The sequence below is a fragment of the Pezoporus occidentalis genome, unplaced genomic scaffold, assembly GCF_034315485.1.
Source record: "Pezoporus occidentalis ecotype Australia unplaced genomic scaffold, CSIRO_AGI_Poc_V1 ctg17, whole genome shotgun sequence".
In the NCBI taxonomy this organism is placed as follows: domain Eukaryota; kingdom Metazoa; phylum Chordata; class Aves; order Psittaciformes; family Psittacidae; genus Pezoporus; species Pezoporus occidentalis.
Genome location: NW_026913531.1, coordinates 5,181,418 through 5,193,544, shown reverse-complemented (window position 1 = coordinate 5,193,544; position 12,127 = coordinate 5,181,418). Strand labels below are relative to the sequence as shown.

General features: G+C 40.9%; 1 protein-coding gene across 12 annotated transcripts in view; it reads right to left on the bottom strand.

Moving 5' to 3' along the window:
- NAV3 (neuron navigator 3) overlaps positions 1-12,127 on the bottom strand; it is a 540,674-nt gene that overhangs the window by 107,666 nt on the left and 420,881 nt on the right. For 11 of the 12 annotated variants that reach the window (XM_062613809.1, XM_062613807.1, XM_062613808.1 and 8 more), the window contains 2 exons: positions 4,184-4,292; positions 1,523-1,906 (listed from right to left, as the gene is read on the bottom strand). In XM_062613809.1, the coding sequence (XP_062469793.1) occupies positions 1,523-1,906; positions 4,184-4,292 (493 nt within the window). Of the gene's footprint in view, positions 1-1,522; positions 1,907-4,183; positions 4,293-9,508; positions 10,874-12,127 lie in introns of those variants that run through there. The other variant, XM_062613813.1, reaches the window with a different exon arrangement.

Sequence of the window (12,127 nt, the reverse complement as noted above, 5' to 3'; positions counted from 1 at the left end):
AAGAGGCATAAAGGAGATAAGACTTTACATGCTTCATTGAATCCTGAAATTTCTGAGCGTATTAACTTGTTTTTAACATTTACTTCACCTAAAAATGTTAACTGAGCAGATTGCAACTTACTATCTATTCAGTCATGCTTATTACAGATGCAAAGAAAAGTCACACAAGATGACTATATTCACCCTTTAATGTGATAAGCTAATTAACCTAACTCATCAGGCACTGCAAAGGATTCCCCAACTCATGCATCTGTAAAAGGCAGCATTTATATTACCTTCATGATAAAAGGTCTTCAGACACTAAAGTGTTACATTTTCCTTATGTCTTTTCTCTGGTCTAGTAGACATGAATATAGCCCTCTACTGAAGAGCCACTGAGACTGTGCTTTGTGGACAGCTTTGTCAGCAGTGCTCGGTTCACAGATCACTGAGACAGTACACCAGGAAGATATGGGAACACACTTTCTTTATAGTTATGCTTTTTCTAGAGATCTTGGGAGGGTGCTTAAGGTGAGACACTTCTCTAGAGAGAGCTTTTATCACAGACTTTCAGTTGTCCTTAGGAATGTATCATATCCAATTTCATCAGCCACCATTCTCTAATCATAGCTATACTTCAAACTAAGAGATTAGACTGACAACATGAGTCTTAAATTTATACAGAGTGAAGCAGTATGGTGTGACATGGCCACGTACTCTATGGGACTTCTGTTCAACCCAGTGTTACCTCTGCCACCATGCAGCCTTGAGATGCCAACAACAGCAATGAACAGTAACTTAAGTATGAGCAAAACCACAAAATAGCTTTTTTCTTTTTTTTTTTTTTCCCCCCTTAAAAACAAAATAAATTCTGCTTTAGGAGTTCTAACATACATATAAATGACATGACTTATGTTCCAAGACTGATAGTCTTCAAACACCAATTTGAAGCACAGGGAATGAAGTATTCCAAAGCCTGTCAACTGATTCAACAAACAAATAACAATAATTGTCATTCTTCCTCCTGAGTATGCTAGCAGATTGGCTGATCTATTCTTTTATGAAAAGATATTCCTACAGCTTGGGTGATAGGCATATTGCAAAACTGCAATAAAGGCCTTTCACACAGACTACACGAGACAGTATCTGAAGTGGAAACAGAGAAAGTCAGTGTTGTCAGCAACTGCTGCATCCAATGCCATACCTACTATCTCAACTAAAACATAAAAATAAAAGATAACCCCTCCCAGGACAAGCGCTGCAAAATGATGGCTTACCAGGTAACTAAGACATTCCAGTAAGTAATAAGAAGCACTTTGGCTCTTATCAAAGTTCACAGCAAAATCATCTTAATGTTAAAGGGGAAGAGCTGAGAACAACACTAGCAGCTTAGTGCCTTACCTTTTGTTTGTTTTTTTATATGTCTATTTTCATAATACATAAACCACAATGCAACTTCCATTTCTGTGCCAGAATTTCTGAGAAAAATCCTTCAAACCTGCCAACCACGCATCGGTTCAAAGGGGGAAAAAGTGCTGCTTACCCGCTATTGATGTCATCAGTTCTGAGGCTTTTCCCAAGAATGTCTCCATCACTCATGTAGCCACCGACATCAACTTCAGACGACATGTCCAAATCACCACTTCCTTTCTCACTCATGTCAATCTGTGAGATATTTCCAAGGCGAGAAACAGCTGCCCGGCGAAGCGGGGTAGTGTACATAAATCGAGAAGGGTCTGTGTGTATGAAGCGACTCGTGCTGCTGCGAGGATAACCAGCACCCAAGGACGGGGCATCTCCTGCCTGCAGCCGAGGACTGGCCTGCCCTAGCCTCCAAGTCATCGGGGTGGACCGGCTTGTCAAGCTTGGTATGCTTCTCCCATTCACCTCAGTTGTCACAGTGCTGTCAAAAGTTGTCTCCAGTGTGCTGCCAAACAAAATGGAGAAGTCAGTGAACTGTGTTTTCTCTGCTCCCGTGGAACAAGGAAAAACAATGGCTGAAATAATGTATATGTTTTTTAAAAGAGTTACAGTATCACAGTATCACAGTATGCTGGAGATTGGAAGGGACCTCAAAAGATCATCTAGTCCAATCCCCCTGCCAGAGCAGGAACACCTAGATAACGTTACACAGGAATGTGTCCAGGCGGGCTTTGAATGTCTCCAGGGAAGGAGACTCCACAACCTCCCTGGGCAGCCTGTTCCAGTGTTCCGTCACCCTCACTGAGAAGAAGTTCCTTCTCAAGTAAGTGGAACCTCTTGTGTTCCAGTTTGCACCCATTACCCCTTGTCCTATCATTGTTTGCCACTGAGTAGAGCCTGGCTCCATCCTCGTGACACTCCCCCTTTATATATTTATAGACACCCCTCAGTCTCCTCTTCTCCAAACTATAGAGACCCAGCTCCCTCAGTCTTTCCTCATAAGGGAGATGCTCCACTCCCTTAATCATCTTGGTTGCCCTGCGCTGGACTCTCTCCAGCAGCTCCCTGTCCTTCTTGAACTGGGGCCCAGAACTGGACACAATATTCCAGATGGGGTCTCACCAGGGCAGAGTAGAGGGGAAGGAGGACCTCTCTCGACCTACTAACCACCACCCTTCTAATACATCCCAGGATGCCATTGGCCTTCTTAGCCACAAGGGCACAGTGTTGGCTCATGGTCATCCTGTCGTCCACTAGGACCCCCAGGTCCCTCTCCCCTACACTGCTCTCTAGCAGGTCGTTCCCCAACCTATACTGGAACCTGGGGTTGTTCCTGCCCAGATGCAGGACTCCACTTTCCCTTGTTATATTTCATCCCGTTATTCCCTGCCCAACTCTCCAGCCTGTCCAGGTCTCGCTGGATGGCAGCACAGCCTTCTGGTGTGTCAGCCACTCCTCCCAGCTTAGTGTCATCAGCAAACTTGCTGATAGTACACTCAATTCCCTCATCTAAATCATTGATGAATATATTAAATAATACCGGTCCCGGTGTTCTGTGTGTGCTTCTCCATGCACACACAAGTTTTTGTGTATGCCCCTCAGTACTGGAGCAATTCTGTTTAACACCTTTATCAGTGATCTGGATGAGGGAATTTAGTGCATCCTCAGTAAGTTTGCAGATGACACCAAGTTAGGTGGGAGGTTAGGAAGGCTCTGCAGAGGGATCTGGGCAGGCTGGATCGATGGTCTGAGGCCAATTGTATGGGATTCAGCAAGGCTCAGTGCTGGGTCTTGCACTTGGGTCACAACCCCATGCAATGCCACAGGCTTGGGGAAAAGTGGATGGAAAGCTGCTTGGTGGAAAAGGTGTTGGCTGACAGCTGAACATGAGCCAGCCTGTGCCAGGCAGGCAAGAAGGCCAACAGTATCCTGGCTTGTATCAGAAACAGTGTGTACAGCAGGAGTAGGGAAGTGTTTGTCCCTATGTACTTGGCACTGGTGAGGCTGCACCTCAAATACTGTGTTCATTTTTGGGACTCTCACTACAAGAAAGACATTGAGGTGCTGGAGTGGGTCCACAGAAAGACAATGAAGCTGGTGAAGGGTCTAGAGAACAAGTCTTATGAGGAATGGCTGAAGGAATTGGGGTTCTTTAAGCTGGAGAAAAGGAGGCTCAGGGGAGACCATACTGCTCTTTACAACTACCTGAAAGGAGGATGTATAGAAGTGAGTGTCAGTCTCTTCTCCCAAGTAGCAATTATTAGGACGAGAGGAAATGCATTAAGTTGCACCAGGGGAGGTTTAGATGGGATATTAGGAAACATTTCTTCTCCAAAAGGGTTGTCAAACACTGGAACAGGCTGCCCAGGGAATTGTTTGAGTTACCATCCCTGGAGGTATTTTAAAGATATGTAGATGTGGTACTGAGGTACACAGTTTAGTGGTGGACTTGGCAGTGTTGGGTTATTGGTTGGACTTGATGATCTTGAGGATATTTTTCAACCTAAAGAATTCTGATTCTATAATCACTATTTATAAAATAACCTAAAATAAATTTTATAGGCTTCTAAGAAGATGTATATGAAACAATAACCATCTTTATGAATGACTGCATAAGATACTTCGTCAGTAAAATATATTAGTCACATTTAAGTTGTTGAGGCAGTCTAGCAAACAGTATGGTTAACGCCATGATTAATTTTCCATTGCAAGTCTCTAATTCATTCAGCAACTAGTAATACTGTTCCACAGTCCAAGAGTAATCAACACAAAACCAGTATACCTGTGGCTTATCTGCGTCCCTCTAAGGCTGGACATAGTTTCTTCCAAATTCTGTCTCAGGTCTGCTATATTCTTTACAGTTCTCATTCTTCTTGTTTCAGGGTCTTCCCCTGGGAGAAAAGAGCAAAACCAGGACAACTTTCAGCACACATGAGTTATAAGTTTCAATAAAGTGCACAAATGAATACACAGCTGAGAATACACACATATGATTGTAAATAGGTCTGTCCCTTAAATTTTTTAAAGAATAAAACCTCATCCTTTCACAAATAAAACACATATACACTTATAAATAACGTGGTATGTAAAAAACCCACCAAAGAGTCCTGGTGAAGTATCCCTGTTAGGGCCCAAATCTATTAATGAAACTCAGATTTACACTGTTGGGATTTTAGCCTCTGTAATGAAGGCACAATGCAGGCCCAGACCACTTGATACATTATACATCCCCTTTTTTCTCCTTGACATTTTACATGACTTGGTAGAGAAAAAAGCCACAGTAAATCTGTGTCTGGAAAGAACTGTGATGACTGTTACAACTCTTCAGTATGCACTTAACATCCAGGCTATTTCAAAGTACTCTTTAAGTCAGGCACTTAATAAAGTATCTTTCCTGAACTTTAATGATTTCCTGAAGGGGGAGATAATTCATTATTTATATATATAAAAAAAACCAAGTGTTCCTCATGGGAGAAAATCCCGAACCCTTTAAGCACATGTGTCATTTATACATCTATGGATTTTAAGAGCCTTCAGGGATCCACTGCGAAAAGCTAGACTGGTATCTTGAATAGTGAAGCCTGCAGAACTTCACCTGGAACACCATGAATAATATTTACTTCAGATGATTAACATACCGTCCCATCCCCAAGAAGGAAAAACAAAAAAGTTACATATCACGTGTTACCAAAGGAAAATATAATAAGCCTCAAAGCAAGCTCCAGAAGTCATGACTATTAATGATAAATTTCATGTCATACTTCACCTTCAGTCAGTTTTACTACTCATTCTGGAAATGTTACCATCAAGAATTATACTGTGTAACCACTTAAATTATCTTTAACTCTATATTTCAATATTCTCATTCAGAACAAGCTTTTAATCTAATTTTGTAATCCTCATGACATCAACAAACTGTTTCATTTTTGAATACATTTAACAGTCTGGTGAATTTAAACTCAAAATCACACAAAAAACAGGATCAGAAGTGCAAGCAGTCAAAATACCAGACAGATTATGATATTCCCTATTTGTAAATTGCAAAAAACACAAGCAGAGTGTTGCTGTATTTCTCATTCTGTTGCCACCCTTCCTCCTCCCAGGTTTGTGTGTGAATTTATACAAGATATAAATTCAACAATGGTAATTTTGCCGATGAAAAGCATGGTATGCCATCTAAGTTGAAAAAAACCCCAAAACCCAGAGGATAGATGTTTGAGGAGGGAAAAAACATAAAATGAAGAGGATATCCTTTGCAGGGTATATGAACTGTGAAAAAAGGAAGGAGGAGACATTAGCATAGAGCTTTCAAGAAAAGTTGCATAGGACAGAGAACTGGGGAATATTCAACATGGGTCCAGAAACAATGGAAATTTTATATTTAACAAAGCGTTCTGGAGCAGTAAAGCAAAACCAAAAAGAAGTCCTACTGAAAACATTCTGGTACAGTAGAAGATCTCAATACAGTATCTGTTTGAAGGCACAGGAAACAGGTTGACTTGCAGCAGAACTACAAGTATGGGTTTAACATTGGTTTACAGAAAGCACTGGGTTAACATATACAATAACATTTATTTCAAACATAAAGGATAACTTGCAGAAGCAAATTATATTTGAGCAATGGTTCACTTAAGCTCCTTAATTTTGTGTTTGGCAAAAGGATGAAGCCTTTGAGCTCATTGACAAACTGAATTGCTATTGTACCCCCTTCTACTAGTCCCGGTCTTATTGCCCAAACATTCTGCAGACAGTTAAGAAAAAATCCCAACTCCTGGCATTAAATGAAAAGAAATTACTCCAGATACATTCCATATACCTTTATTTCTTCCCTGATGGGCAAATGATGCATGGTACTAGGAATGGACCCAGCAGTTGTGGCTCAGTGTCAAGCTAGCTTTCACAGTGTGAGGTTTTCCCATTTACTATGCTCTGGCTGTACGCTGTCCCCTTTGCTGCAGCCAAACAGTCCTTCAGGAACTGCTGTTTGCTTGTTTGCTTTATCATTCCAATTACATTCTTCAGTGAGTTAATGATATAATAGTCCCTAAACCTCTGGTTGGCACCACGGAACTGACAGTGCACTCAACACCTGACAGGGTGGAGACAAGGCATGGGCATACAGGCTAATCAAAGTACTCATGAATCCCATGTACTGTTTGCAGAGGTTTCTGCACCATCCTGGAGATTCCTGTGAGAAAAAACAGCTCGTGCCAAGGCTAAGATGGAGACCATAAAGTCCTGAACCTGCTATTGAAAGCCCAGTGGTTCCCAGACTGTTGCTTATATGCACTCAGTTTCTCACTGTCACTGCTCTTTGCTTCCCCTACTGCCCCTTTACACCCACCCTCCATCTGCCAAATGCACTCAAATTCAGTTCTAGGAACACATTCTACTCCTCCTACAATACCTATATGGGAAAGACCCAGGTCCTGTATGTTACCTGCCCTGCCTCAAACCAGAGGTGAAAGAGTAGTTTGCTGGTATAAGATAATTTTCTTCTATACACAGAAAGACAAATTCCAGGATGCAAGCAGGCAGAATTAAATGCAAAACAATACTTTGTCTTTATATTTTAGGAACTGAATATAACTCATATGTGCACTGCCTTTGCCCTTTTCCTTCTTTGTTTATCCTTGTCATTTGTCCTTTGCTGAATGTTAACACCAGGAATTCTTGCAGCAAAAATGACAGCAACTGTCTTTTTTAATATACATTGTACAGTAAATAGCATAACAAAGCCTTAAGGTATAATTGCAATTCAAAAAAAAAAAAAAAAAGGTACATATATATGGCAAACTGCGCAAGTATGTTTTTACAAAGAATATTTCATTTTCAGACAAATTATAACATAAAAAGTGTTGTTATTCTATCCTGGAGAGGTGAAAAGTTTGAGGTTTAATCTCTTGATCTTCAGTGGCACAATGGGTAATTTCAAAACCTTTCCACCTTTTTTTTTTTTCCTAAAAAAAAGCTACAACGGGAGGTTGATGATCTTAATGTATTACATAGTACAACACACAAAATCCTCATAACCGTAATTATTAAGTGTCTTAAAAAAAATTGCTCTTTTTTCTTTCCATCCTTAAGGCTGTATCACTGGACTCATGCTGTACCATGGATGAACAAGTCAGAAAGTATAAACAGCTGAATGCTATGATTGAGAAATTTTCTGCACTGTGAGCAAGATCCTGAGACCTAACTTGCATTTGACATTACCTAGATTTTCAGGTCAGCACTGTGGCTCCCCAGCTACATCCCGCTTCCTGTGCAGAATACCGTAGTGATGATGAATGAGTTTTTTTTCTGAAAGTTAGCTATACTGTCCCTCCTAGAAGAGACACTACAGTGCTTATCACAGCAGGATCTGGACGCTCTGTATGGGTCCAAAGGGAGCCCAGACTCTCCCAGGCACCTTGTTGCCTATTACGATGGCCCACTGCCATCATAGAGTCTATTCATATTTGAGTGACCTAACATATCAGAAATGCTCCCTGGCTTGTTCTCTCAAGTGATTCTGGTTTGCACACTCAAGAAGAACCCTTCTATTTCCTACATGGAGGGACTGGGATAAGACTAAAAGAGCGTGCCCTGAAACTTTCTGTCAAAATCCTGTTCCACTTACAAGAAAGTCTGATGCAAATATTTACTGACCCCCAGGAAATATAACCATCTGCTCAAATCACTTGTAGCTTCATCACTTATGCTAAAAATGAATATTCCAAAAGATTGTCCCCAAATTATTGCCTATAAGCAGTGAGCCATTACAGGTTCCCTCAATAAATTTTTAGAGAACACATTAATTTCTTCCCTTGTGTGAGATACTTACATAGGAAATCAAAATAAACATTTTACAGAAATCACTAAATACCTTTGTTAAACTTTTACATTTCTGAAGCTCAACCATAATTGCACATTTAATAAAACCATTCATAATAATTTCAGCACTTTTGCACATGTAACTACAGCCCAAAGCAGATAAATGGGAGAATGATAATTCCATTAATTGTTAGATTTCAATAAAAAGATTTACAAATAATAGGCAGCTCTCCAGAGAAGTGTCCACTCTCAGATATTAACTCCATTCACAAAGGAAAGTACCAGTTTTACTCTGCAGGTGGGGAAACTGAGGCTTACACACAGATGAAGAGGAGCAGGGGCAGCTGGAGAGCTCAACTTCCTCTGCTAAGAAGCCTCTAATCTCTAGGAGAAGTCCCTTTTAGCATACTGGTATAGTCTAAGAATAAAAGGCATGCATAAAAAGAGAATTCTTGTTTCTTTGTTATTTTGAGATGATAGTTTTTTACATTACATAGACAGCAAAAATTTTATCCTGAATGTTTAAACATAATCAGGGCTAACATATCCACCAGCAAAGAGGCTCCAGGCTAGTCACATGCTATATAACCTTGGAAAAGCAAGCAGTCACTTAAACCATTTGGCTGGCTGAAGAACAAAGCTTTGGAAATGAACACTTTGAGCACTCATGAAAAGGGCTGAAAGATGAAAAGTAAAGCCAGTAACACAGAATTCTTTTGAAGCACCTATGGCTGTGGACTTCAGATACTCACTGGCATGAACTGATACAGGAAAACTGGATTTTTAAACTAAAATGAAACCCTGACACTCATAATTCCACATATAGGGTGAAATTATCAGCAGGGTGGGAAGGGGGAAGCAAGACCAGAGAAGCAGTTTGTAGGTAGGCCAAGACATTTTTTATCCAAACCAATCCTTGGATTCAAGATTTTAATTTTAAATTCATGAGAACAAATGTCATTAAAATTAAAATATTTGTGAGTAAACTAATAGCACTTAAACGTTACAGCTTATTTTTTCAAACAGCCAAGCAAACTATGCTCAATTATTCACAGGCTGCTCCTGCCCATACACCCATAAAAAGTGATTTAAACATTTGTCTTCATTTCATAGTCTTTAGAGTAAGCAAACAAGGAAGAAATGGGTGGACCCTATTTTTGCATACTGTTGCAAATTAAAACAGTTCTTTCTTGTGAAATCACTGTCAAGATAAAAAATGTGCTCCATGTATATATGTGCTAAACTTGGGTCTCCTCCTGCCCTTCGTGATGTCAAGCCAAAGTTAACTTACCTAAAATATCAGTATAAAGGACCTGTTCTAGGTCCCCCAGCATTGTTATTATGACATCTTCATCCAGATGTGCGGTCCCTTCACGCAAGCAGCCTTCCTCCTCCTCCTCTGCCCAGTTCCTGCTGGGGAAATGGGATGGGCAGGATGCATTTTCATCATCTGATTTTCCCCTGTCCTCATTGTCAATCTCAAAACCTCCACCTGTATGCCAGTCTGAGGACCTCCTAGATGTCCTGCTTCCAACAGGTGCTATCGCCTGAAATGCTTGGGGTGCGTTGAGGCTGGAGTGGCAGAGAGAGTGCACCGACCGCGAAAGCGCCCTGGAAAGGGAGCCTGTGCATCCAGCTTCTGCCTCCTGTTGATGGTAACTCTGGCTGGACTTGGAGGCGTTTCCAAACCAGTTCTCCCTGTATGAGTATCGCCTCTTCTCCCCTTCGCTGATGAGCGTGAGATTGGTTAGAGACTTCTGCTTCTGAAGACGAACACACCCTCTTCTAACCTCCTTGCCTTTAAACACTGACAGCTCAGCAGATCGCTGCATTTTTTCAGCTGGGGCTTCACCTCAGGTAGAGTTCATGTTTCTGAGATGGACAGTAGTTCAATTCTCTGGAAAGGTCTGGGATGTGATCCCTCCAGCACTGCACGCTGCACATCCCAGGCAGAATATACTTGCACTTGCAATGAAAAGCACAGCTCAAACATGCATTGTACGTACTGGAAATGACTAGACAGGCACAGTCATTTTCTTTAAAATTACACTGCTGTCTCTGCAAAGCCACTTTTCTCCCGTCACATTAATCTGCAGTACTTACAGTCATTTTCACTTCGATTTCTCTCAAGCAGAAGAGAGTTGATCAAACACTCTGCTCCAGCAAAGAAGTAATCCCAAAAGCCAACTGTGTTTTCCCCTCTACATCCAATCAACAGTCTCATCGGAGCAGTGGGCCTGCATCTCTGTCTACAGCTGCTGCCTTCTGAAATCCAAAGTAGGCACAAGTGCTGTCTCAGGCTTTCCCCCCTCCTCTCACCAGATCATGACTGATCCCAGTGCACGGCTCTTCACTTTAGATGGGCTGACACAGAACTGCAAGTACAGCCTCCACGTCAGAGCTCAATAAAGAGCCAAAATTAACCACTGAAGCAAAGCTCTGCACAAGCCTCCTTACATTTTAGTATTCAACCTGCATTCCCAGATATATGACTCTTCTCTGCCACTGCAGTGAATGCTGCTGGCTGCCATGGCAGCAAACATCCTGGTGAATTAAACCGGAGACACAGAAGCCTCTGCTCAGTTTACAGTGCCACAGGTTTCGAGACACAGCTTCACCTGAATGGGATGCTACAGTAACAGACCTAGCTCACAGTCAAATCCTATTTTTCTCCCCAAAAGGTAAGGATGACAAACTATTTCTTCCCTATCACTGCTACTCCCAGGGCAGGAAGCTAAAAGCAGATTTGCAAATGGACCTTCAGTCTTGCAATTTCTGTTCTAAATAAAGAAAATATAATTTAAAATCATAAGGAAGCTAAAATTCAGAACATAACAGTACCTAACCAGTAAGGTGATCTATAAAAGGAAATACTTAATTTCATTCTTTCTTCTTAAAATATATATATCTTGTTTGCAGCTCTGTGAGATTCAGAGGCTAGTATGGAATTAAAAACCTCTAATAAAATCGTTTCACAATCTTCTTAAGAAAATCTATTAATGGAATAGTATTTTTTTTTTTTTTTTAAAACCAACACAGTATCATGTCCAAACTAAGTTCACCAATTCTAAATGTTTTTAAATACATTGTCAGGAGAGAAAAAAAGACTTCTATTTAAACACACCTTTTCTCACAGAGAAAAAGATAGCAGTCTCAGAAATAATAGACAGGTGAACAAAGAAATTGGTGAATTTCATTCTGATTTTTAGATATAAACTTTTTGTCTAGGGGCAATTAATTTCATAACACATTACGTAGAAATCTACAAATATGAACACTGTTGCATACCAATATACTGCTTTTGTCAGTGTGCGAATATGCTCGTCTCAAATCCCTACCTGAGAAACCGTGACAAGAAAGTAACCTTTAAAAATGCCACCCTAAGAATTGCAGACTGTTTGCAGATTGCCTGTATGAATAAACCGATGTTAACAGAAGCTTCAGTGTACTTGCTTTTCACTGTCTCAGTTTACACTTTTTGAAGATAGATAGAGAAAAAAAGAAAAGGGGGGGTGGGGTGGGGGAGGGAAACTTCTTTGACATTTTAAGGAAAGGTGCATTTTTTTCCTAAGTAACCCCCATAAACACAGAAGCAATGTAGAAAAATATTCAGTAGTGTCAAGCAATGATGGTTTTCCATATTAAATCACTGACACATTCCTAGAAAGACATGGTCCACAAGAAGATACCACTCCCCTTCCCACCTAGTCCACACAGTCAGAGGAGACAAGAAGAATCCTCTGTCAGACCAAGTACAAAACTGTCCCAAATATTCAATGTCTGCCACTTCTTCAGCACAGAAACAAACTGGAAGACTGCTGTGTTTACTCCCAGGGTCTGCCAGTTGCAGTGGCATATGGGCCCTTAAAAAGCTTTCATGCACATGCCAGTGCCTGCCTTAAGAAGAGCC